The 27,122-nt window shown below is 47.1% G+C and overlaps 1 protein-coding gene across 1 annotated transcript; it reads left to right on the top strand.

Annotated features, from left to right (window-relative positions):
• Nucleotides 1-25,306, top strand: OIT3 (oncoprotein induced transcript 3). Its single transcript, XM_064429850.1, has 9 exons — nt 1-5,139; nt 8,190-8,564; nt 8,955-9,065; nt 11,889-12,011; nt 13,823-13,945; nt 17,982-18,142; nt 19,311-19,726; nt 23,266-23,365; nt 24,658-25,306. Exons 1-9 carry the CDS (start codon nt 5,076-5,078, stop codon nt 24,844-24,846), a joined length of 1,662 nt encoding a protein of 553 aa, XP_064285920.1. The 5' UTR covers nt 1-5,075; the 3' UTR covers nt 24,847-25,306.
• The last annotated feature ends 1,816 nt before the right edge of the window (nt 25,307-27,122 follow it).

The raw sequence follows: 27,122 nt of genomic DNA on the forward strand, positions 1-27,122 counted from the left end.
ACCTCACCTCACTGAGGCCGTGATGGTGCAGATAATAGCTTTCCTGAAGAAGCCTGGATGGAGATGTGGCTGCCAGGCCTAGCTGCCTAACACAGGGATCTCAGGAGCAGTTGAGATGGTGAGGTAGAGGTAGAGATACTTGGTCTAGCAAAGATCTTCCTTTGTTTGGCTAGCATAGTAGCAGGATAAGAATATATATGGGCAGCAATGCCCAGCAACCCAAAAGAGGTACCTGTGGTGTCAGTGTATTTCTATATTGCTCTCAAGTGTTGTTTTGGAGAAAAACTGGAGTGTCAGGCTTTAGTTCCTTTCTGTCTGGGCCCTTTCATGGTTTGTCATGGTGACATGTGATTTGTTCATTTCCTTTGGGAATCAGCAGAGTGTGCTTTCTCCTGACTTTATGGATTATTAGGATGAGATGTTTGGTGCAGGTTTCCATTGTGCCCATGGACTGCTTAAAAAATTACCATCCATGATTAGCTAGTTTTTGAAAAAGCCAGCTCTTGTGTTTCTCAAAGCTGGAGGGGAAGGGCTGGAAGCTGTTTGTTGTCACCTGCCTTTAATCACTGCTGACAGGCCTCCTTCCTCCAGACAGCCCTTAGAGTGCTGCTGTCCCCAGGTGAGCTGCTGCCACCCTTAGGTAAATTGTTTGGCTCAGTTGCATAAGAATTTGTCCATTTTGGCATCCAGGAGAGCAGGAGACTTTGTGATATCTTAGCACCACCATCTCTGTTTTGAAAACAAGAAGGTGCTGTTGCAAAACTGTTCCTGCACGTAAATTAATTTTGTTCTAGAGGTGGTGTGGGTTACAAAAGTAAGGAGAGTGACTACACTTGTGCCCTGAAATCCACAAGCCTCCCACTCCAGTCTCAGTGCCTTGGAATGCTAACACTGAAGGGAAGGGCAGGGTTTGTTTGCTCTCCTGATCCACGCTGTTGTATCTCAACATCAGCACACACTCTTGCAGCAACTATTTCCCCTCTGGGAGCCAGGCAGGTGATAAGGTGCTGTCCCCCTGGCAGCACTTGCAGAGCAGGCAGTGCTGCCTGAATTTTAATGTGCCACTGCATTCCTCAGCCCTGGTGAGGGAGAAGCTGCAGGGAGCATTGCAGTGCTCAGGTGCTGCTTTTTCTACTGATTTTGCCATTCTTTTGATTCACCCCTTCTGTGAAAGAGCTTTCAAATAAATGTATGGAAGTTTGGGGGTTTTTTTACAGCTTTAGGTTAAATGTAGTGTTCTCTTGAGGGTCTGTATTTTTTAGTGTAGAAAGCCCCAAACTCTTAGTGTCTAGGGTTTTAACATATGACCAGTTGAAAGTTTCCTGGAGAACAGCATTAAGTTCCCTCTGCCACACCCATGAGGCTGTGCCTTGCAGGCCCCTCCAGGGAAGCTGTTCATGGCTCCTCTTTCCTGAAGAACAGAGAAGAGCCCCTTTTTCTTTCCCCTGTAACCTTTCCTGCCTGGCTGGCAGCAATGATGATCACCTTGCTGCAAGTTCTTGAGCTTCCATGTTGGCTTTAAGAGGCTTTGCATGATGCTCTGAAGCTGCTCTTGGCTGTCAGACCATGGCACTGAGCCAGCCATGTGGAGCTGGCCAAGCTGTCCTGTCTTGGAGCCAGTGGACCAATTTCTTTTATATCTCCTGGGCTTCTTGTGTCTGTGGAGTTATAAAAGCAAACTTCTTTCCTCTGTACCCCATTGTATGGCTTCATTTTCACAGAGGAAGGAGATTTTTGTATCTTAAGTATTCTTCTACCTATTCCAAGAGATGCTAATTATTCCTATTAAAAAACCCATCAGGCTTATGTTCTTTAGTGGCATTTAAACAGATGAAAAGTAAAATCCAGTAATGAAAATTAGACTTGCAGTGTACCTGAATCCTGAAGCAGGGGAGAACTGCTCATAGGCTGTGTTGCTGTGGCTCTGAGGGCTCTTAAAAGTTGATTTCTACTTCTCTTTCTGCCCCGACTAGTTTTGCAGTTGTTGGTGTGCTGTCTATGCCCTAATTCCTCCATGTGAAAATGGAGGAGCATGGAAAATATGCTGGGTTTGTAGGACCTCTGGAAAAACTCTCAAACACCAAGTTCTGCATCACAGTGCTCCACTAAGGGAAAGGAAATAACTGCTCCTTGTAACCAGGAGTGATGTTAATGGGTTCTCAGTGTTGTACTTGTGTGGAGTTTGCTCACATTTCACTTGTGCTCCCTCCCTGCTCTCCACAGCCCTTCCCACTGGCTCTGAGTCCTGGAACAAGTTGTTTACAGCAACGAGGCCTATCTCCAAGTCCTTGACTTCAGTGCAATCCATCTCAGCTGCCTGTCAGGGCTTATTGTGAACCTGCATCCTCCAGTCAATCCCAGACAGGGGAGCCTGTCCTGTGTGCCAGGCCCTCCTCCCTCCTTGCAGCAGGAAGTGCTGATTAGCTCTTCCTCCTGCTCCTTCTAGGCAGGTTGCAGGTTCCTGCACCCAGAGCTGTGCTTCACACACTCCCAGGCATTGCTGTGTCCTGAGAGGTGGCTCTGACAAAGCCAAGACCACCACAGCAAATGCCAAAGCATTTTTAGTCATGAGTCCATTACAGATGGTACAAGGCTCTCCAGCCCAGACAATGCTTTGAAGAATTTGAGTTCATTATGTGAGGATGGTAAAGCCCTGCAGAGATCTCTCTTCCACAAGAAGGGTGATTGCCACATGCAAAATGAGCATTTTTCTTGTGTTAAAAACACCTATGCACAGGCTTTGTAGCAGGTTTAGAAAATCCCTCTTGGGTACCAAAATAAAATCCCTGCTCTCTATTTTCATTTTGCCTTCCTTCTTCCTATCTTTTAAACAGTGCTGGTGGCTTCTTGTAAAAGATTCTAACTTGAAGCTGGTTCTTTTTGGGGTGTTGGGTGCATCAGTCTTTGGGGTGCAAATGTGGAGGTCAGGAACAACATATTTGCTGGAGAGTACAGGTCCTACAGAATGCCCTATTGGAATTATGTCTCTCCCAGAGCATCTCCTTGCAGGGAGGTTTTTTCTTTGGGTTTTTTCCCTCCATTTATCCTCTCAGGACTGACTGTTACAGCTCCCTGAGGCATAGGTTGTTTGTGGGTGAATTGGAGCTATGAATATCACCCACATTAACTTTCAAAGAGAAGCTGCTGATAGAAGAGTTGCCTCTGGTGCTTCTTCCCAGAAACGTTTAGAGGTAGCAGACTGTCTTCTCCAGCTTGAGACCACTTCCTTCAATTAGATGTTTTGGTGACTTGGGATAGTGTCTTCTCTGGGAATGCTGGGGCATGTCCTGCTTTAATCCACTTTTGAGAACTTGATAGGGCCTGTAGGTGCCCCCTTTGAGGCTCCAGTTTGCCATGCTGCAGTTCATTTCTCTGTGTTAATTGTCAGCTGTCAGTCACTTCCATGTACCTGTCAAAACCTTGTTCTAACAGGCTCACCTAGCAGCTACAAAACAAAAGCAGCTGGTGAAGGATGGTTCAGGGAGCTGTACACACCTGTGACACAATCAGAGCATTCCATTCAGGCTTGTCAGTTTTATTTACCTTCCATCATAAGTATGAACCAACCTCTCAATGAAAGTGGCAAGATAGAAATTCCAGTGGCTTTCTCTGTTCAATTTTAGTTTCTCTTCTGGGAATTCACATAGTCACCTCTTGAGGGTTATCTACCTTGATAGCTTTGTATAGTGAATCTCTGCTCTTTTCCTGTTGTTGGAAAAACCTTTCTGGTACTGCACAGCTGTCAGCACAATAGAGCCACGAGAATTTTTTTTTCCTTATGGGAGCAATAACAGTAATTTATTTGGAGATTTTTTTGTTGTTCCTTAGAGTCATTCACCACTGAAAAAAGACTGCCGGAGTGGAGTAGAGCTGCACGTGGTATTTCACTCCCAGGAGCACACCCTGACAGAGAGAGGCCATTGAGAATTTTCTGTAATGTACAGTCCCTGTAAGACAGACAAGCACCCAACTCCCTGCCTTGTGCAAATTCATCATGTAAATAATGGAGCCACTTTTTCCTGCTGGGATTTGAAGTTGGTGTTATTTCTTAGGGGAGCCTGCTGCAGAAATGCAGGATGCCAAGGGAATGGAGAAATTCCCCCATTTGCCTGATTTGTGATTACTGTAGGCTCAGCTGCACTCATTGCTGATGGAGAGCTCTTGGGGTGGGGTGAGAGGGGAGAATTCTTTCTGGGTTTGCTGTAGTTAAGAACATATTTCAGCATGCTGCATCTAGAGCTTGTGGCTGTCCCCTGTGACTCAGCCCAGTTTGGTTTGAGCTAGTCAGGAGAGGTTCTTAGATACTCAGTTTTGCATCAAAATTAACTTCATAACGTTGGGATTGGTTTATTTTTTCAAGGCAAGAGATTGTAAGAGCACTGCAGAAAAGTGTCTTTACTTGCCTTGCTTGATAATCTTGCTGCAGTGGTCAGTTTGTGTGACCAGGAGTGGCAGGGACCTCTGTGTAGCCTAGGAACAGCTCATTTCCCTGTGGGACACCAGTCTTTCACTTTGACTGATGTTCCCATTGTAGCTCTGCTCCAGGCACTCCTCTGCAATCTGTGCTCGGAAGGATCACTGCTGCTCCTTTGGCCACTATTTCCTGCAGTTAAGGCTCCTTAGCTGGTGTTTTGTGCCTGGAGGGAGCCATGGAGTGTGACTTGTGGAAGGAGCACAGATAACAAGCACCCATCTGTTCTTCTTTTCCATCCCTTCGGGATGTCCGGGTGTCCCTGGTTAGAATTCTTCTCTGGATAAGATACTGGAGGTGTCACTGCAGGGCAGTCAGGGCAGAAAACAATAGCAGGTCAAGTCCAAAAAACAAGATTGATCAGTGAGTACCTCCCTGCTGTCAGTAAGGGGCAGAGCTGCTCTGGGGAGGTCAAGGCTGGAGCTGTAGCCCACGTCCCTTCAGCTTCTTCCTCTGATAAACTTCCAGGAGAGCAATCACACTCGCTCTTCTGGAAGCCTGGACTCAGAAGCTCCACTGAGAGGGAGGCTGCAAGAGGCACAGCCTGTACAAGGACTTGGAAGCCTCTGTCCCTTGAGTGGTGGCTCTTCCTTGGCTCAGTGGGATGTTCCAGTACTTGTTTTTCACTATTTCCTTTGTCGTTCAGCTCCAGCCAGTGTCTTCGATGGGTGAGTAAAGAGGCATTGTCTTGTTTCTGTTTGCCATCTCTAAGGTTCACGGTGAGCCTTGGTATTCTTAGGTGAAAGACTGGAAGGTGGGAGAAATGTCCCTTTTGTTTGAAGGTGATGTGAAATTCCTTCCAGTTGGAAAGATCCTTCTGTTACAGTGTGAAGTCTCCCATGCTGGGAGAACCTCTATTACCAAGACACTGTGGGATTTTCCTCTCCCTTTGGAGGACAGACTCTTTGAGTAGACATTATGCTACCTTTCAGCTGCTTCCTTGACAAATCTCAGCTGAATTTAGTGCAACAATGTAGTGCTGCTCCCTTTACTGCTTGGTTGTGCTGGAGCAGAGACCTCCAGTTCTACAATGCACCCAGGATTAATCTCTGCAGGATGGGGCACTCCCCAGTGCTTGCTGGAGCCTGATTTGTCACCTGATTTGTCACCCAGTCTAGCTGCTACCATGGCAGTCAGAGAACTAATGATAGCATCAAGCTTACAAATGGAAAAGCTTTGCTTTGTAGCTGATGCTTGTCAGCCTCAATTGCTCTGGCCACGCAAGAAGCATTGAGGAGGAAAAGAATTGAGCCAAGAAAAATGAAAAGGAGTGAGCTGGAGACAGTTATTCATTTTGTGCAAACCCCCAAGCTTGTTGTTTGGGGAGAAGAGGGGAGAGGCTGATCAGTTGCTTCTCTATTTTTGTGGATCTTTTTTCTTAAAAACTCAGTTTAACTAATTAAAATGAAAAAAATCTGTGCTGCCAAACACTATTTAGTGTCTACAGGAAGGCTGGTGTGGGGCAGCACTGGCAGCCCAAAGGTGGCTGTGAGGATGTGCAGTGTTCCGAAGAGCATTGTCTGCTTTTTCTGCTTGTTTGCTTCCCCTCACTCCTGCCAGAAGCTCTCAGGGGAATGAAAGATGTGAGGGAATGCTACCTCAATTCCCCTGATGTGCCTTCTTCCAGCTCCCTCTGAGCTGCTGCGTGTTCATCTCAATAAATTTGCCTTTAAATTATCTCCTGGATGCTTAGGAGACAATGTAATCTCCCTAGCTGAGCATTCCCAGAGTCTGTCTACAAAGGATATTTCATAATTACATGGAAGCTAATGAGAGTGTAGGTATTTTTAGTGCTGCCCAGCTGGGAAGCTGACAGGGCATTCCTGCTTCACCTCATTTGGCTTCTAACAGCGCGAAAACCTTCTCATCTCACTCAGTGACTCACCCTAAGGCCACACCGAATCCTCTGGTGGAAACCAAGGGAATGACACTGAGGGAAGCCCAGGGGAAGCTCTGTTCTACCTTTCCCTTTTGGGAGAAGTCAAACCAGCTTTTGGAGGATGGGATTTACAGCACTGCTGCTGCTGTCTGTGGGTAAGGACAGGCAAGCAGAGGCAGTGAAAAGGAGAGCTCAGGAGGGAATGCCTGGTGAATCCCATCAAAGATTCCCTGCTGCATTTCCCTCTCTGCTGCTCAGGAGAACCAGGCTGGTTGTGGTGGCAGTGAACCAGCTCCTCTGCGTGTCTGAATCGTGGCACTGGAGATCCCTCCATAACCAGATCCACGCTCCCTGTGCCAGCTCTGCAGCACTCCTGACCCTGGCAGCTGCTCCTGCCTTTTATGCTGGGTTTGAGACCAAGCAAAATGTATCTGTGGCTGAGGAAGGCATGAGAGGTGTTATATTTGTGAGATATTTCTTCGAGGTAGCACATCTGTGGGACAGATATTTACAAAGGACACAGCTAAATAAGAGTGACTTGAAGTCTGTTCTCTGAAGCACTTGTAGCTCCCACTTTAAAGTCAGTGAAACAAATCAAAATAATGAGCCAGGATCATTTGTGTTTCTAATAGAAAGAGCATAGTATTCCTCCCTCACCCAAACTCCATCACACTATTGTCAAAGCAGCACAGCTTTAGAACTTCAAAAGAAATGTGCTGTGGAAAGTTGAGGCTGTTCCAGTCCAAGATGCATTTTGTCAAGAGTGATTGGTTTTATTAGCCTAATTTTAGGAAATGGTAATCAATTTTCCTTACTCAGGGCAGTATTAGCATTCCTTTTGCTTAATAGGGAATTGCTTGTCATGGCTAAGTTGTGCTTAATCAGGTATTAAATTTAAGGCAAAGCAGAACCTCTGGACTTCCAGTGAGGAAGCTGCCAAATGAGGGTTAATTAGGAGGAGATTGAAAATTTAATGAACACTTAAATTCTTCATTTATGTTCTCCCTATGGTACTCTCATATTTTAATTATTTGCAGAAGGTTCAGAAAGGCCTCTGAAATGGGACACACTCCTTGAGCACTGCATGTACAGACATGCACTTGCCAGGAAATCCATGTGTTCATGTCTTGCCCCCACAAACACTCACTGCACTTCACTCACAAGCAGCTGATGTCCTGAGCAGGACAGGAGGCTTTGTGGGCTTGCAAGGAGCACAGCTGTGTAGAGGGTTTAACGTGTTGCTCCCCAGAAGGTCCCAGTCCAGGCCTTCACGCCCTCTAGATTTTAAGATAATGATTAAAAAGGTTTGGCAGCTCAGCCATGAGGACTGACATTGGCTGTGGGTGGGTGGGTTTTAAAAGAGGCTGTATAACCTGTTTGAGATATAGTCCTTTGTTCCAAGGCTGGGAGATTTACCAGTTTTCTCCAAGCTGGGAGAGTTACCAGTGACTTCAGAAGGGGCTTGCAGGGGCTCAGTAAGTCTTGAACAAAGGCTCGTTGTCCTAGGCTAGATCCCAGGGTGTATTTCCTATGGCAAAATCATTACCTGGACCTCAAATGTGCTTATATCTTGGTTTTTCCCTGTCAGCTAAACAGCAAGTCAGACTGTTGCAAAATGTTTTAAGAGCTCTGTTAATTTATTTATTCCTTCAAGACCTTTAAGACAAGCTCTCAGGATATTCCACAAGGCAATAAGTTTGCAGGTATCACCTTTTCTCCCCGGGGCTGAGAACAGATCACAACGGTTCAGGGATGGAGAAAAAAAAAACAAACCCTTTTGTAATTACCCATCAACAACTGGGTTTGCTATCTAGCAGCTGCTCTCTCTGTGTGTCCCAGCCCTGGACCCCTGCTCGGCCTACATCAGCCTGAACGAGCCCTGGCGGAACACGGAGCACCGCATCAACGGCTCGCACGGGCAGCCCACGTGCGACAGCGGCATCGACGGCGAGTGGTACCGCTTCACGGGCATGGCGGGCGACGCCATGCCCACCTTCTGCATCCCCGAGAACCACTGCGGCACCCACGCTCCCGTCTGGATGAACGGCAGCCACCCGCGCCCGGCCGACGGCGTCGTGCGGCGCCAGGCCTGCGCCAGCTTCAGCGGCAACTGCTGCCTCTGGAATACCACCATCGAGGTCAAGGCCTGCCCGGGGGGGTACTACGTGTACCACCTCGCCAAGCCCAGCGTCTGCTTCCACGCCTACTGCGGGCGTAAGTCACCCCTGGGAGCCCCCCTCGGTGCCCAGGAGGCTGCCTGGCCTCTCCAGGTGGTGGCCTGTCCCTGGACGATCAGCGATGTGGTTTCACCTGCTTTGTTCCTCTAGCAGGATTTTTCCACAGCTGACCTGGCCTCAGTGATTTAATGCTCCCTGTGGGCCCTGTGGCTTGTCTTGGCGCACTGCCAAAGTCAAAATTTGCATCTCTGCCTCACAGTAATTAAACTTGATTGTTTCTCAGCAGCTTCAGCAGGTCAGCTTTTCCAACATGGGCCAGGTCTGTAACTGAGGGGCTGTACACAGGGTGGGAAGCTGAAGGGACATATCCTGTGCTTTCCTGGCATGCTCAGGGCTTTGTGCTGACCTTGTTCTTGTTGTGCCCTAGATTTTTATGACATCTGTGATGTGGTGGATTGCCAGGACTCCTGCCTGGACACCGGTGACTGCACGTGTTCCCCGGGTACGACGCTCGGACCCGATGGCCAGACATGCCTTGGTAAGGGTGGAAATAAGCTGTGCCACTTGCTGATGCCTTTCTTCCCTGTGTTTCATTGCTCACATCTCAATGCCTTGCCTTACAAAGCACTATAAAAAATGACATATCCTGAGAGCAGTTTTCCCCTTTGCTGCCTAGAACCAGGACTATGATTCTGTAAATGGTTCCAAGATATGACATTCCATGACTGCATCCATTCTGGTGCCCCTGGAGCTCCATGTTTGTGAGGCTGGATTTGCTTTCTGCATGGTTCAGCTGCTGAAGGCAGTAGCAGAGTCTCTTTGCAAGATCATGGTGCAGGATTCTGTGGTATCTCTGTGGTACTCAAGAAGTGCTGTGCAGTCTGGCATTAGAGATTTCCTCTCACATGTTCTGTTGAATATCTCTCCTCCAAAAAAAGTTTTGCTGGCTGCTGTAGGGCTGCACACTAAACTCCATCATACTTCCTGCCCTTTTGGGACACTGTCCAGGGCCTGGGGCTTGAGGAGACCCAGAGAACTGTAAGTCCCACCACAGCTGCAATGGTTTTAGGCAGCATGGCAAGGGGGTATTCAGGGAGCTGGCACTTGGTGGCAGAGACCAGCATGGCCAGGAGGGAGGTGAGGGCAGAGTGGGGAATGTGGGCTTTGGAGATTTGTGGGGGAATCCCATGAAGCTCTGAGGAGAGAGAGTGGCTGTGGTTGTGTGTGTGGTGCTGGGGGAGAGCATCTGGACTGAGAGGTCAGGAAAATGATGGGACAAATCCTGGGGCTGGGAAGGGGTGGCTGTTGGGGAGCTGCAGAGCCACGCTGATGGATAGGGAGGGGAGGGAGGAAAGGGTGTTTGAGGGAGGAGGAATCTCATCTGTCACTTGATTTGGTGGTGAAGCTGAAGGCAGAGTTGGTCCAGGAGGTTGTGTGGCAGGTCAGTCTGCTCCATGGGGGCTACACCTGACAAAGCAGGCGTGGGTGGTTTCCTTCTCCACACACCTCATGTCTGTGAGCATCAGGGCAGGCCCCACAGCCATTCCAGTGTGTGGAAGGAGCAGCCTGGTCCTGCTGCAGACACTTGCTCCCAGTGATTCTGGGGAAGGCTTTTGCTTAAGGAGCTCCACTTGTCTGCAGCCAAGTGGCTGACTGAGCTCTCTCAGATAATTAAAAGCATTTATTGGCTGCTTCTGTGCAAGCCTTCCAGTCACAGAAGTGCCCTTGACAAGCACTAGCACTCAGTGGATGGGTGGCAGGCTCAGAGGAAAGGATTTCCTGCAGCGAGGAGTCCTGAGCCTGTCTCTGTGTGCTGCAGCTGCTTTCCTTCCCCCATGAGCAGGATTTCTGCACTGCTGCTTCTCCTCAAGATTCCCAGGTGGCACAGCACCTCAGCTGGAATGCTCACACTGGTTCATCTACCTGCAGCCTCTCTTGTCTGGCTCCATGATCTTTCTAATAACTTTCTGTTGTGCTGATTAATTGTGCAGTCACATCTCCGAGAGCAACTGTGCCCTCCTTAAAGAGAAACCAAATAAATCCCTGTTTGTCTTTCCTAAACAGGAATGTGCTTCCTTTCCCAGCTCCCCCAAGAGGGGACTGAAGCTGCTGCAGTAATGCAGCAGAGCAGCTGTGGCTGCCCCCTCCATGGAAGTGTCCAAGGCCAGGTTGGACAGGGCTGGGAGCAACCTGGGATAGTGGCAGGGGATGGAACAAGATGAGCTTTAAGGTCCCTTCCAACCCAGACCATTCTGTGAAGTCTGAGCAGCTCTGTGCACCTCCCTGTGCTTCTCCTCAGTGCCTTAGGTGCTTTAAATCCTAGAGCAGAGCAGCTGATCCTCAGTTACATTTTCATTTAGGGGTTAAATAAGGTCTTAGACTTCCTGTCATGCATCCACCAACTTGGTGCATTGCCTTTGACTTCTTCAATGCCTGGATCCATGTTCAGCTAAGCCATGGTTAAAATCAGCTCAGCACTGTCCCAGTCCAGTCTCAAGACAACCAGAAGTGCTATTTGTCACCAGTGGGGAAGAGCAGGGACAGAGATCTGTGTGTGCTGTAGAACTTGGAAGGACCAGTCCGGGGAATTTCTGGGCCCAGCCTTTGACCAAGACAATCTCTAGGCTCTTCTAACAACATCTCCATGCCTTTGGCAGTAGCCCTTTCCCTCTTCACCTTCTATTCTTAAGCACTCTTAAGCACTTTAGATTTATTTTTAGAAGGGAAAGTGTGGAGCCTGTCACGTGTGTGAAAAGCAGAGTGTCTGTGGGGGTCTCCTGGACATGCTTCCTGCCTCCCAAAGCAAGGTACCAGCCAAGCCTTTGGCTAAAAATACTCAATTTACATTGCTTGTGGAAGGAGACACCACCAGCAGCTGCCAGCTGTGGGTTTTGTGCATGTGTGGGACCACAGATACCTGAGAGAGCTCATCTCTGACCTGTCTGTTAAAATGGTACTTTCTTTTTTCTTGGTTTTAAGTTTCTGACACCTAATAAATGCCAGATTCTAAGCTGTTTTGATGAAACCCCATGTGAACCTTAATTGATAACCTCAGCATCCTGGCCTGCCTAAGATAAATCATTCATTTTGTGGCTCAGCAAAAACAATGTCTATTCCTTTCTCTGTTTGATTTGCTTTTTGCACACAGAGATTAAATCAGATTGAGAAATTAGAATCTCAGAGAACAAAGTACCTTTCAAAAAAAAGAAGAAAGAAGGGCAGACAGACACAGAGCCACTTTAGCCTTTAAAAAACATTAGGAGGAGTTTTCAGAGCTTTACCAAGAGATTCAAAAGCTACTGTCAGTGTTACTACTTGCAGTGGGATTATTCATTCCATTCCAGAGCTGGTTTTTTTTCAGATGAAAATGAGTGTGAGCAGAACAACGGGGGCTGCAGCGAGTTCTGTGTTAACCTGAAGAATTCCTTCCGCTGCGAGTGCGGGGTCGGGCGCACGCTGGGAAGTGATGGCAAAACCTGTGAAGGTGAGGCTTCAGCTACCACAGCCTGCTGCAAGCTCTATAAATCATTCCCTTGCTCTCTCTTGGCTCCGTGCACCTGGGATTAAATGTCACTGATATCACCTCTGTGCTTGCCAGAGGGGCTGATATTTAAATATCCTTCTAAGCAAGCAGAGAGAAATCTCCTTGTTGCTCTCACTGCCTTGTCCATTTCTGTTAGGATTTGCTTGTGTTTATCTCCATGGGGGAAAGGCAGCAGTGGATCTGGAAGATTGGTTCTCCAGGCAGAACTTGTTGCTGGAGTTGTTGGGATTTGATATCTGGAGATTTGAATCTCTGGAGATTTGTAGAGTTTTGTGGGGGCAGATTTAGCAGCACTGGATTTTGGCAGCTCACATTAGGTATGGGGTAATGCCATGACATTAGACTAGAGCATGAGGATCACTTTAGCCTCCCAGGATAGAGATTGAAGAGGAGGGGTGCCAATCTGCAGACAGAAGTTAAATTTGGGATTAGGGCAGCATTTTGATCTTTGGTGTCTGCGGGCTGTGCTGCTCCGTGCAGCTGCCACAGTTCCTTCACAGTGGTGGCACAGCCAGGTTGAAAACCCTTGATAAATTTAGACTGGTAGCTTAAAGACCAAATTGTGGGTCTGATGTGCTGTCACTAACAATGCACAAACATCCCTGAGCAGAAATAGGCAAACCCAGCAGAAATTGATGTGTGCCTGATGTTTGCTGTGGTGAGCTGTGGAAAAGCACTGTGCCCCCTCACAGCATAGCTGCTGTGTGCTGTTCACAGACACTCTGGGGCCTCTGACAAGAAAAACAACTACAGATGTGCCTCACTTTTCAGCTGCCCAAAAGAGCTAAATCTGCTCTCTGAGCTCTGCTGGTACATCACTCATCCAGGCAGTGACACTTTCCTGGGAAATGCTGCTGTGCAGAGTGCTCCTTAAGTTACTTGTCAAGTTGTGTGGGACCAAAAATGGTCTGTGGGCTTTGTCCCTGCCACATCCAGCTCTGAGCTGCTGGGGCATCACATAAATGAGCTGTGCAATTTTTATTCCCTAGTGCTGCACTCTTCTGACAGGGCTGGAATAGTCTGTTTGGAAACTCATTTGTTTCTGCCATTCCCCAAGGTGGCTTTTAGGGCCTTTGATATATCATTTAATTTCCCTTCTGTACGAAGGATGGTGCCTTTCACGAGTTTAACACTGCTGCTGGGGATTTTTACAATCTTGTTAGTGAGTTTTATTTCTGAAGATGTATCCTCAGCTTTGTGAGCTGGTAGAGGATGGGAGGTGAGGTGTGAGCCATCTCACAGCTTGTTGCTAAAAAGAACAAATGCGAGAGATTTAGCTTGATTGCGTGAGTTGGTGAGGCTGAGTAGGATTTAAAGTATCTCAAAATTTACATTATGATGCTTTACCCATTGCTTTGACTCCCATGGGGTGTTTGGGCTGTTATTTTCCATGCATTGTATAGGATTGAGTATGGGATTTCTACTCTTTACATTTCAGTGAAAACCGCACTGATTTCTGATGGCAGGCTCAGGGAGAAATATTTTGTATTTATGATTTGCTTATCTCATGTTCTGTTGTTTTACTGTGAACAGTAGTACTCATCTAGCATATTCATCCCAAAGGGTTAAAAAAAGCAGTTAAGGTTATTTGAAAGAAAAAAAATCATGATGCTAAAGTACAAGTAAAAAAGGAGTCTCCACCTCATTTTCTGGGAAACAAACTGTTGCCTTTGAGCGCTATTGTTCAGACTGTTGGTTGGTCAGGGGTCTGTGGGGCCTGCAGGATGTGCTGATTTCCCTTTCTTTCCCAGAAATTGAAGGCTGTCACAATAACAATGGAGGGTGCAGCCATACCTGCATTGAAGTGGAAGGCACCTACCAGTGTGAATGTCCCAGGGGACTTGTGCTGTCAGAAGACAACCACACTTGCCAGGGTAAGTCAAAAAGGGTAACAAAATCTCCCTGGCAGCCTCTGTCCCCTGAGAGAATGTCTGAAGGAACTTTTCTTCTTGTTTTTGCTGTCTTCTCTTAGTCTGTCCCTTCCAGTTGGGTTAATGGAGCATTGTTACCAATGACAGACTATCCAAAGGTGAAAGCCTGAAGGTGTTGCTCTTCTCTCCAGGCAGAACAGCCACAGGGCTTGAGTCCATCTTGCATCATGTTAATTGTTGGGCAGTGTCCCCTTATGACTAATACTGCTCAACATTGTGTTTGGAGTTTGTTTTCATGAACAGAACAGCACTGCTGAGGCACAATCCTTGAGCTTTTATTGCAGCATCAGCCTCATTACATGGTTGAGACAATAGGAAGATGGCAAAAGCTCACATGCAGCCAGAAGCAGCCAAAGATTTCTTTGTTACAGAACATTTTAAAAACTTTCTAGCCAATAGCATATTGCTAAAGCTTACAGACAATTGTTCTAGCCAGTTACTAAAAGGACATGTACACCTGCTTCACAAAATGCTTGTCTGCTTTCTATTAGCAGTACACAATAATTCATTATTAGGCTTGAAACCTTCTACTGCCTTGCTTAGCATGTTTTCCTGCAGTTTTAAGGTCTCTCTTAGCCAAGCCTAAAACTCAAGCTGTAGTTTAATGTCCTTCCTTGCTATACCATTGTAACTTTCTCTACTTTCAGACTTTGCAGCTGCAGCTGGTTCTCTGTTCTTTCTGTTTCTTAGGCCTGCTTTTACAGCTTTCTGGGAATCTTCTTACCTCTATTTCCCACAAACATCTCCCATTATACTGCTCTGTGCACACCCCTGACAAATTTATGCTGTTAGAGCTGACATTTTCCATGCTCCAAACTTCAAACTCTCAGCTAAAGCAGTCCAGTCCCTTCCAAGAACAGGGTTAAAGAGAGAGGCATGTTTTTTTCCAAGCATGCCATTCCAGTAAGCATTCCTGTGCCTTGAAGCAGGGCACTAGCTTTGATATTAGGTGCTCCTGCTGCCCCTTGGAAAAGTGCCCAGGATAGCATCCAAAAATTGACTGTTGCTTCTGCTGTGCAGAGGCCAGGGCAGCGTTATCCTTGGAGAACCTTCCATCTGAACTTTCCACAGGGAGTCCTTCATGCTGAGTCACTTGTGCCTATGGCATGCACATGGAATAAACAAGCTCCCTGGTTTTTTGCAAAGATTTCTTTTGCAAATACATCCAGGCTACCAGCAGTCTCTGGTGTGCTCAGAGAACCTCCTGCAGTCTGATGTGCCACCGACTGCCCAGACATCAGTGGGAGGAACAGATTTGGGCTTCATGGTGGCCAAAAGGGCAGGTATGCCTCAGAGAGGAAGTTGGAATGGTTCTGCTTGATGGAATTTCTGCTTTTTAAGCTTTTTAGAAATGCAGTGCTCCCAGGGGTGAGGAGGTGGGGGTTTCCAAGAGCTGTGATCACCCTCACTGATTGAAGGTCTGATTGATGGATACAGCCAGAACAGAGTGATGTTTTTCAGTCCTGGGCCCCTGAGGCAGCCCCAGCAGGGCTGGAAGTCCTGGATTACCCAGCCAGGGTTTCTGCTGCTGGTGAGAGCAGCAGCACTGCTGGGAGCCAGGCTGGGGCTCAGGATACAGCATCTCATAAAGTGAAATTGCCTGTTCTTTTTGCATTCATCAATTTATGTCCCCACGCTGTGGCCTGCAGTTCTGAGCAGATATGGAACTGTACCACACAATTTTTTTGTGCCACCTAATCAGGTTTATATTGGTTCAATTAACAGTGCAGGGTAGGCACAGTAGCCTGAAGCAATTGGATCTGCAGCCTCTCTACCCTCCTCTGCACTGTCTCCACATTCAGAGCAAACATTAATAATCTTCCACAGAAATCACAGTCGTCTACAGGCTGCACTTTTTCCATAAAGATACTGGCCAGCAAAATAGTTGGAATTTTGCAGATCATCCTAGAATTCTGTAGCCCATCCTAGTAGCCCACCTCTTCCTGAAGAGTAGGGATGAAATGCTCTTCTCCCCCATCCCCTGCCCGAATTTCTGTGCAGGTAAGCAGGGTTTATGTTTGTAGCAGTGGGTCTCCCCAGCAGCAGAGAGCCTGTTCTGCTGAACAGTCTGTGCAGGGAGATAGCTCTGCTCCCAGCAGCAGCACTTGGAAAGGCCAAGGAAGGAGCCAGAGGCTGGAATATGGTGCCAGTAACAACGGCAGACAGAGAAATGAGTGTTGGACTTGTCACAGAAGCTTCTTCCCAGGGGCAGGTGCTCAGAGGCATTGGTGCAAAACAGCTTAAAGTGAAGGTGAGGAGGCTTTCCCAGCTCTCACAGGTGCTCTGAGGAGTATGAGGTGAAGAACTAAAATGTTTGACTGGCACACACTGGGTGTTTTCTCAAATAGCCACAAGTTGGCTTGAGTCAAGAGGTTTCCTGCCCTTGTTTCTGTGTCCAGGTGATGGAGGGCACACAGCTCCTGCAGCTCTGAAGCACAGGGAAAATGGAATATTTTCTTTCTCCCACTTTGTGCCAGTCAAAGACATGTAGAAACAGAGAGATCCTGAACTTCGGAGAATTGCAGCTGGGATCCAGACCTCCTGCCCTGAATGTCACCTTTATAAAAGCAGTACATTTTCTTATTATCAAGGAGTGCTAGAACAGCGAGTCCTTAAACCCAGATGGAGCCAATCAGTTCTCCAAAGGATGTTCCTGTCTGTCTGCATTATGCTGTGTTCTCAGGTCCCTTTGTCTGCTCCTGAGCTGTGCTGTCTGACATGCTCAGTTATTCCCACTTGCCTTCTGCTGCCAGTGCAGGGAAGGTTAAGGTAATTTTTAGTTCTTTAAGCTTCTGTTCTAACCCAGCAGTGTCATTATGGGAACATATTGCTTTGGGCACTCTGCATACTTTTAGCATATCACTTTGAAATTATCAACTTTTAATCAAAAATCCTCCCTGAAGGTACTCAGAGGCTGTTGCAAATACCTGAGCTGGGACAGGGAAATTTTTAAAGGGAGTTGAAATGCCTGTTTTAGCATTGTGTCTTATTTCAAATATCCATAATCTTAAATTATATAATTAATGATTGAAATTAAGGGAAGACAGGTCACAGGAATGTCAAGGACTGGGACTGCAATTAATTTTGGCAAAAATCTCAGGAAACTGGTATATTTGCAAAAAGGTTTTGTTGTGGGGTTTTAAAATATAATAAATGTAAATCCTGCAAAAGGTTTGGTTTTTTTCTGGCTGAAACCAGAATATATGCCACCAGTATGTTTGTCCTGTCTCCAACTGAACTGAATAATCCCAAGTAATATATATACAGCAACTACTTTTTTTTTGAAGATTATTCTCTCTTCTTTCCTTTTTTATTTTGTCCAAGGTCTGTTTTCTCCTGCTTCTTATGTAATGAAATTTTAATTTAAAAAATTCACACGGAGGCCTGTATTAAAATTTAAAGGTTGGAAGGAGGTGGAATGAGTGAGCTAATTGGGTTTGTTTGTCAGAGCTGAGTTTATTGCTTATAAAAATATTATTATGGCATTTTGAGGTGCTTCCATTTTAGCTCGGTATCTATATGGAATTATTCTGCCTTGTTTCAGTGTGTTCTGGGTTTGATGTAAAATCTGATTAAGGGTCTTAAAAAATAGCTTTGCCTGGGGCTTTGTGAATTTGATACCCATATCTGGTAAAGGCTCTTCCCAGGACATCACAGTGCAAGAGATACCAACCAAATCTGTGCTGAGTGTAAAGTGAAGCTGGATAGCACAGCTAAGTTTCTGCTGCAAGTGCAGTGATTGTCTTCATTGTTTTCTGAGGCATTGCTGTGGCTGGAGAATTTGGGACAGTGGCAGCTCTGGTTTGTGTTGTGTGGGTGGGAATGCAAGATGGGTGGTTAGGTTGCTGTGGTAGGGTCACAATCATAAATTCTGTCTATGATTCCCCTTTTATTCCCCCAGTTATATCTGGTATAGCCCTTCTCCAGTTCACTGATATGTTTGTAGCACAGGCTGTTATTCTGGGGACTTCTCTTGCAGTTCCAGTGCTGTGCAAGTCCAGCTCTATTGAGGTGAACATCCCAAAGGACCTGGTTGGAGGCCTGGACCTTTCCCTCATCAACACTTCGTGCAAAGGCGTGTCCAATGGCACTCATGTCAACATCCATTTCTCCCTGAAGTCCTGTGGAACTGTTGTGGATGTATGTATACCCAGTGCCCAGTCTGGGATCTGGGGATTTGGCTGTGCCTTGCTTGGGGAACAAAGCTGCACCCTCAGAGCCCTTTGCTATGCAGCTGTCCTCAGAGCAGAGCTGGGCTGGAATTCCACAGTCAGGGAGCTTGTTCCATCCCCCCTCCAGCAGTGTGTGTCTGACAGCAGGGGTGCTGCTTTCTGCTCACCTCCTGCTTCATCAGGGTAGAAGGTACAAGTGCCCTCACTCTTCATCCTCCTGCTAAGACAGATTCTGGTCTCCTGATAATGTTTCAAAGGTTAAACTGGCAACAGGTCAATGTACCTTAGCAGAGGGGTAGCAGAAGTGTGGTGCACTGCCAGCAGACCGAGGTCCTTAGTGGTGAGGTCTGTGAGGATGAGCAGCGTCATTCTGGCTGTGGGGTGTAAATTCACAAGCTGGGCCTTCAGTGGCTACTCTGAGTTCAGCCCAGAGAGGTCTTCTGTCGGAACCCAGGACATCTCTCTGGATGCCCTGGATGTCTCAAAGCCCTGGCAGGGGCTCGGAGACCCTGGCAGGAAGCCAAAGACACCTGGAATTTCGACCTTAATTCATGGAGCAAATTGCCAACCTTATGTGAAGAATTACGGGCCACAAAAGTTTAAGTAGCACAGTAGTAGCAATCACAGGGTGAAGGAAAAAATTTTTGGAGCACTGTACAGGGGGGTTTTGAACCTTGTACAGGGGGGTTTGGAATTCTGTACATGGGGTCAGGGGTTCTAAGATGGAGGGATTTGGGCATGCCCTGTCCTTCTTTCTTCTCCCTGGCATCCATGTTCAGGATGTTGTTGGCACGTGTGGATTGGTTCATGGTGAAGGTGCACTTGCCAACAAGGGTGAAAAGTATTGGAAATAGAAGGTAAATATCTAATATGTAGTTTTCACTATAAAAGAGACAACGGCCCCGTGGGCGGGAGAGAGTGCCCTTGGCTGTCTTGCTGATCAGACCTCAGCTGGACAGAAAGAAAAGCTTTGTAGATAAGGAACAATAAACTCAACTGAAGACCAAAAGCAAGAGTCCAGACTCCTTCTTCAAAGCATGGCCTGCCCAGAACCACCTTTTCCTGTGCTGGGGCAGAGACAAGTGACAGCCGACCCCGGCAGTCTTCCTCAATGATCTCCCCTTACTTTGCTGCAGGTAATCAATGACAAAATCATTGCCACCAACCTGGTGACTGGCTTGCCCAAGCAGACCCCGGGGAGCAACGGGGACATCATCGTGCGCACCAGTAAGCTGCTGATCCCGGTGACCTGCGAGTTCCCGCGCCGCTACACCATCTCCGAGGGCTACGTGCCCAACCTCAAGAACTCTCCCTTGGAAATCATGAGCCGCAACCAGGGCGTCTTCCCCTTCACCCTGGAGATCTTCAAGGACAAAGACTTTGATGAGCCCTACAGGGGTGATCTTCCCACCCTCAAGCTTCGGGACTCGCTGTACTTTGGGATTGAGCCCTTGGTGCACGTCAGTGGACTGGAGACGCTGGTGGAGAGCTGCTTTGCCACTCCCACCTCCAAAATTGATGAGATCCTGAAGTACTACCTGATTCAAGATGGGTGAGTTCACTGTTCCCTCTCTTGCTGGCAGTTTAGAGGGAATTGGCAGTGGGGCTGAGTTGTCTGTGTGATGCAGGAAACACTGTCCCCCTCTCCACAGCAGCCTGTCTGTCCTGGCCATAGCAATCACCAGCAGCCATCAAGCTGAAACCACCTCTCCCATCAAAAGTAATTGGGAGAAACAGTGGGAGGCAGTGACAGAGGTTCCTCTGAGTGCAGCCTTTGCAGGATGTATTTCCCTGTCACTAGCCTTGTGGATAATTGAGTTGGCTCCTGTAGAAAAGATTCTCTTTCCTGACACCCTCTCTCTGCCAGCCACAGAGTGCCAAGCCAATGTGCAGAACTCCCATGGCCATGTGCTGCTGCCAGGCAGCTGCTGCAGCAACTGGAGCAAGTTTCTTAATTTTCTCATAATGGCCTTATTACAGCACAGGCCAGAAGAGCCCATTGCTACTCCTGGTAGGAGCTGCAGGAGAATCCCTTGCTTTACTCTCCCTGATGCCTGTCAGTGCAATAAACTCAGGGTCTTTCAGTTTGGCTGTAATTTTTTTGAGGTATTTGGAGTTGGTGATCATTCCAGGATATGCTAAAAATAGTTTTGTGCAGATCTGTGGGTTTGCTGTTGTAGTGGTTTTTGCACCAGAGGTTTGGGGAGCCTTGCTGTGGGCTCAGCTGTGACTCCTGAGATGATCCCTCTTTTCAGACGCTTCTTTGGGTGCTGAAATGACTGTGCCATGCTACAGCATTGCTGCAGAGTGTTTGCATCCTGCTGCTTAACCAGAGAGCTCTGAGGAAATGTCATAGTTGTGAGGCAGTCTGCTGTCCTCTAGGGAGGGAAATCCAGCCAAAGGAATATCTAAGACATACCCAAGAGTTGTAGCCTGAGTCAAGGGGCTGTGCTTGTGTAAATGCTGTATGTTGCCTGCCAGACCATTTAATGATGACAACAATCATGTCCTCAGCTGCCAGACTAAATCCTCCACTGTTACAGCTGCTGCTGGCAAGTCTGGTGTGGTTGTCTTGTAGCAAAAGGGTCCTGCAATGTAAAGTACCCAAAAATACTGTTTCCATTTCCTCCTGACAGAAGATTCAGCATTAGCCTGCTCTCCCTCCATCCTAGGCTGCAGTCCTTCTGTGCCCAACATTGCTGGCCTTTATGAGCAGATCTGTAATGGAAAAATTGATCTTATCAGCTCCCTGGCTTGCCTGTTCCTGTGGACCCTTCACAGAGTCAAGGCCTCAAACATTCATTCGTTTCTCCCCATGAGTGAAAATGATGGGATTCAAAACAGCAGCCAAAACCTGAGCTGGGTAGAGAAGGGAGGAGGCAGGAAATGTCATCTCTGGAATTCACCCCAGCACTGGTTGAAGGATTTATGGCACCAGCAGTCCCTTGGTACCTGCAGAGGGCATTAAAACTTCACTGAAGGGAAAAGTGCTCCACTCTGCAGCCATCACTGCAGGCCCCAGTGATTCAAAATTAAATTAGCTGAATGCAGTAAACTGTCCCTGCTCCAAACACTTCTGTAGTAACTCAGTTTCCTTCTAAAAATCCAGCCCCAAAAGCCCATGGCAATAAAGATGGGATTTTTGTATCAGTTTATGTAGGATCAGACCTGTAAGAGTTAACTGCATAATCCAAATGGAAACACTGTTTATATTGGAGTGCATATACCTTGGACTGAGGAATGGGAAAATTCCCTCTACTGCTCTCTTCTCTGTTAATTCCCTGCCTTCTGAAAACACAGTGGAACAAAGGCAGTGACCGATGGCACAGCTGATAAACTGGAGCTCTCTGGGGCATCTGGAGCCAGGTCATGTCACTGCTGAGGTCAGGAGCTGTGGCTCAGCAGAGCACAGGGGGGTTAAGGTAGTTCCACGGCAAAGCTCATCTTCTTATGCCTCAGATTTGCTGGGCTGAGGTGGCTATTTCATTGTGCAAGCCTGTTCCTTTCAGCCTTGCAACCCTGAATAAGAGGGTCAGAGCACAGCTGCCATGGCACTGCCACTCTGCTTCCCAAACCTAAGCACATTATGCACAGGGATAGGGTGATTTTCCCCATGTCCTGACCAGGCCCACCCCTTTTCCTTCCACACCTGTCTCTTCTCACCTCTCCAAAGTGGGCAGCAGGGTCTCTGGGGGTTTCCTAGCAGAGTGGGATATGGTCTGGCATCACAAATGCAAAAGGAGTTGCCCTTGTGACTCATGAGGTTTCTGAGCTGGTTTTGCCTGCGTATCTCTGACTCCTTTGTGGTGTTTTTCCACGTTCCCTCTCCCTAGCCCTAAACCAGTAGGTTTCCTTCCACCAGTGTGGAGAACCTTTGGAAAGCCTGGGATTTAGGAGTCAGTTTGAGGCCGTGTCTGATAATCATCACAGTTTATGTGCTCACAAATGAGAACATGCCTGTGAGTTGACTTCTTGGCCCTAGAGCTTGGCCACTCACCTCTGAAAAGTCTTTAAGTGTCATTCCTTATGATCAGATGCCTTGTTTAAAAAGGAATTTTGACAACTTAAGAGATTGCCAAATGTTGCAGTGAAGGCAGAGCTGCTCTTTTACAACTGAACATGTCAAACATCAGCATTGCTGACAATGCCATTCACATTTCTCATGTAAAGATGGGAGCTGAAGCTTGCTGCAAGAGCAAGGCTGTGATCTACACCAGTACCTCTTGTCTCCCACCACTGCTTTATTGTTGGGGTTTTTTAAAATATCTTTCAAAGTCCACATTTTTGAAATTAACTTGCTAGAAAGGATGAGCTGCATTGCAATGCAATTTCACAGCAGCTTCAGGACCTCCCAAGATGCCCAAGGCTTTGCAATAATCAGCAGTAATTATTGAGCCACCATAACTTTTTGTTTGTCAAACTCTAAATAGGCTGTGATAGTTTATAAATGCACTGCACCTAGAATGTAGCTTATTATAAAAACAGCTTATTTTCCTGAAATTCTGCAACCTCTCTTGCATTGCAAGTGATGGAAAAACTGAAATTATAAATTTTTAGTGTAGTGAATTTGAGCTGTTTGACCAAATCCAGCAGGAAAAAAAAAGTAAATCATATAAAGCAAAGTAAATCTAGATTTTTGTTGTTTTCATCATCTGTCATATTTTAGTAAAGTGGGTGCAGGCTGCTTCATTTTAAGCATAATTTATGTGCATATCTATGTGTATACAGTAAGTGCATGGCACATTCTGTAGTGTGTAACACTGCAGGCTGTTGCACAGGGAGGTGAAATGAGGACAGACTCGCCTGCAGCTCGCTGGCAGTCCCTCTCTGAGGGGACTGGGCCACGTCCTGCCAGCCCTCTGCTGCTGAGCTGTTCCCTGTCTGGAGATGCTATTAGCCGTGCTGCTGTTTTCCCCCATCACTCCCCACTTTTCTCCTGTGGCCAAAGAGGAAGCAGCAGAAATGGTAGCTGAGCCTGAGAGAACCAATCGCTCCTTTTCTTTCTCTGGTTAAGTAGGCTGGAATGTCTTCTCTCTTTCTTTTTTCCATTTCTGGGAAAGCCATTAAAGCCTATCCCTCTGCTCTCCTCAGCTGTGTTTCTGATGATTCCGTGAAGCAGTACACGTCAAAGGACCATCTTGCCAAGCACTTCCAGGTTCCTGTGTTCAAGTTTGTGGGCAAAGACAACAAGGTAAGCTCAAAACTCAACTCTTAAATATTTCATCAGCTCTGATATAACTGAGGAACCTCTGCACCAAGTTGGAAAAGGGCTGAGTGCAGGTGCAGCTCTGCCTGTTCAGCAGCTGCACCTTACAGGAGGTACTTCAGGAGAGATTGTTAAAAACAACTAAAATTGAAATATGAAGGACAGTTTTGGAACATCAATGCCACAGCAGGCTAAAATCATTGCTGCTTCCAGGGTGGTCTTGGTGGACCTCTGTTTGCTCGGTGAGAGAAATGTTCTCAGTCACCAGGCACATGTCACAGTGCCCTGTCTTTAAAACAACACAGTTTTTAGTTTGGTATCTCTTCAGCCTTGTGTCTCTTGTGGGTACAGATGCCAGCACTCCAGACAGAAGGCCACCATACTGCTTAATTCAGTGTGAAACCAGGCTGTCTCTGTGGGGCAGCAGCTCTGTAGTGAGAAGACATGTGGAGGGATAATTTTAAGCCATTTTTCTAATGCAAAGAGCTTTCCTTTCTGTGTTGGAGGAAATTGGATCTTCCAGTCATTGTTATGCTCAGCCAATGCTGCTTGCTCCAAAACTTATAAAGCTGTTTCTCCAGCTACTGGAGACCCCAGTAGGGTTAAAGCTGATGAGATCTTCTAAAATTCAGAAGTTTTCCTTGGCTTTCTGATCATCCCTGCTGCCTCCAATCTGCATCCTCCCATCCTGCACAATGGATTCCACTTCAAACCTCTCCAAGTCTTTGTGGCTGCTGCTTGCAGGGATGTTGCTTCCTCTCTTGGTCATTTACAGGGCAGGGAGCAGCAGTCCTGTCACTGCCTGTGCTGTGCAAGGAGAAAAGGGAGTTGTCTCCTTGCTCTTTGCATTCTCCCTCTTCCTTCAACTTAGCCTCTCATCACCCTGCGTTCTCCTCTTTTTTCTCCTTGGTTTCCTGGCTTTGTTTTTCCAGCTCACTCAAAATTCTCTTGCACGTCTCCATCAATCCTTGTGAGGCTTCACGCATTCTTGACACACAGCTCCTGCCAGTCCATGTGAACTCTTCCAAGCTGATTCCTGCCATTTTCATCCCTTCATCTGGAGGATCATTTCCCACCTTCTATTCCATGCCTCTGAGACCTCAGCCAGGCTTTCTGGAGAGGGCACACAAGCCAACAGACAGAGCGGCCGTTCTGGCCGTGGGCAGCGATGCTGGACACGGACCCTGTGGCACGGGCACGCCATGGCACTGGCTCTGGCAGCGGTGCCAGTGGTGCCCAGGGCTGTGCACTGACCGTGCTGTGTGTCCCCACCTCAGGAGGTGTTCCTGCACTGCCGCATCCTGGTGTGCGGGGCGCTGGACGAGACCTCGCGCTGCGCCCAGGGCTGCCGCAGACGCGTGCGCAGGTCGGCCGAGCAGCGGGAGGAGCAGCAGGACAAGGAGTCTGCTCACGTGGCAAACCACCTCCTGACAGGAGGCCCCATCAGGATCGACTTCGATGACTGACACCCACCTCTGGAACAGCATCCCTGGCCTTCCTTGTCACTGCCTTCTGTTGTGGTTGTTTGAGAAACCAGAGGTATTTGTTAGAGCCCTGCTTGAACCTCAGGACTCATTTCCTTAATTCTGTGGTGGTTATTTGTCAAGTGTTTTGGGCCCATGAGGCAGCCCTTGGAGTGTGACCTGGACTGCAGAACAGTTTGGTTTTATCTGCATTTCTCCCCCAACAACCCTTTAGCTGAAGGGACCCTGTTTCTTTGCAGGCCAGAAGAGTTAGCCAACTTTGCCTTTCCCTACATCCACCTACAGGCCCCAGGACTGTTTGTCCTTGACTAAACAAATGTTATCCCAGCCCTTCTTGCATCAGACAGTACAAATAGTATCATAGCTGAGTGTTTGCTGTGCAGCTCTGTGAGTGATGCTGGAGATTTCGGGTGACTGTTAATAAAAACATGTATAAAATATATCTCATCATGTGTAAGTTCCTTGAAGCAATGCAATTGTCATTACAGGCAGCTAAAACTTAGATCTATCACAGGCACATTCAAATGGGATTTTAAATAGCAAAAGGTATTTAATAAGATTTGAGTTTTTTAGTGGCTTTTGATAATTGTGTGAAGTTTAATAGTGTTTCCTCCTGTATTTAGTGCATCATTATTCTTCTCCTTCTTCTCCCACCACCAAAACTGCCTTTCCTAAGTGCTATTATAGCACCTTGATTGTAAGAGAGCCACCATTAAACATCTATAAACACCCCCTCCCATGTGTGCTGCTGCCAAGTGTTTGTCTGGAAGCTGTGATGCATTGCCCTGGTTAGCGAGGCCGTGGTTCCAGCAGAGGATTGGAGGAATGCACATTAATTGTTTATAGCAGTTATTGGTGATGTGGGCACTTCTCAGGACAGGCTGTCCCCACTGAGCCTGGTGACAGGAGACACAGCAGCATTGTCTGAGTGGCTGTGGCAGGGGACACAATTACTGGTGATGGTGGTGGCATCGTGATTATCAGGAATCTTTTTGGGCTGTCAAGCTCCTTCTGAAGAAATTTTAATGGATTTTATCAGCTCAGGCTCCTCTGGGCTTCATTGAGCTGTGTGTTAAAGGATTAGGGTGTGGGGAAGGGAGGAAGGACAGCCAGCAGTGAAGGACAGTGGGGGACAGGCAGGGCTGGAGGATGAGGAGAAGGATCCATCTCCACTGCAGTTCCCAAGGTTTTCTACAAGAAGCTCCTCAGTGTGCAGCTCTGTCCTGTGAGCTCGGAGGTCTGCTGGAAGCCCCCAACCTTCATCACCTGTGTCCTGCTTTGCTTGGAGCAGCCAAATTACTGCAAAAGCCAAAATTTGCTGCTGCTCTCAAATAGAAAGGGAAATCCATTTGAAGGGACCATTTAGAAGGGAGTCACAAATCACCTCAAACATTTGAGTCTATTTCACAGATTTATTTGTTCTGGCAAGTGATATTCCAGTGAGGAATGAACTTTTAATGGCTGAGAGTTTAATAATTTGTTCTAATAGCTTCATGGCTGCTTTTTCAATCTTGGAAATACATATGTGTGTGTGTGTGTGTTAGAGAAAACAAAAATATTTCTATGATGATAAGTAAGTATAAATGGAAAGATACTTTTCATGTGTTATCCAACCATATATGAAAGAAAAAGAAAGGAAAAAGGCTTCTCCTAGGATTGCTGTTCTGCTGATTCACATCTCCATTAGGACCACAGGGGCAGTTTCCCACTGTCACTTCTTTGTTCAGACAGCCTCCACTAAATATATTTGTTTTGATAAAACAAGAGCTGGGAAATGAAATTAATTATCTGGTGCCTTCTGGAGAATCAACTGGTCTTGTTTGTTTATACAGAAGGGATGGGGGGGAGTGATGGAGGCAGAAGCTCCTTTCCTGTCTTAGTTCAGTTATTGTGCACATTATTTCGTTCTTCCTGATGAATTCATGTGAAGCAGTTTTTCCACTCTGCAGCTGAAAACAATCCTGCCAATGCACAAAGTCCAGAGGAAGCCACGGGATGAGCAAAGCCGTGTCTTTGTGTCCAGAGCAGGGTGGAATTGAAGATGACCCAAGGTTCATGCAGTGACCTGGAGAGTCCTGTGATGGCTGCTTCCATGGCTGTTCATCACTGGACAGCAGGAGTGGCACGGAGGGGAAGCAGTTTTTAGTTTGGTTGCAGATTTACTGGGTTCATGCATTGGTTTGCTCCTGCACAGGATTATCTGGTGCTTTGCCAGAGTCACTGCCACCACTTGAAAGTTCAAGTATTTCCTCATAGAG

This window comes from Passer domesticus, chromosome 8 (genome assembly GCF_036417665.1).
Source record: "Passer domesticus isolate bPasDom1 chromosome 8, bPasDom1.hap1, whole genome shotgun sequence".
NCBI lineage: Eukaryota > Metazoa > Chordata > Aves > Passeriformes > Passeridae > Passer > Passer domesticus.

Coding starts and splice junctions, on each gene's coding strand:
- OIT3 (XM_064429850.1), top strand. CDS start 5,076: ATGTTCCAGTACTTGTTTTTCACTATTTCCTTTGTCGTTCAGCTCCAG. Junction 5,140..8,189: donor CCAGCCAGTGTCTTCGATGG/GTGAGTAAAGAG, acceptor TGTGTGTCCCAG/CCCTGGACCCCTGCTCGGCC. Junction 23,366..24,657: donor TTGTGGGCAAAGACAACAAG/GTAAGCTCAAAA, acceptor TCCCCACCTCAG/GAGGTGTTCCTGCACTGCCG.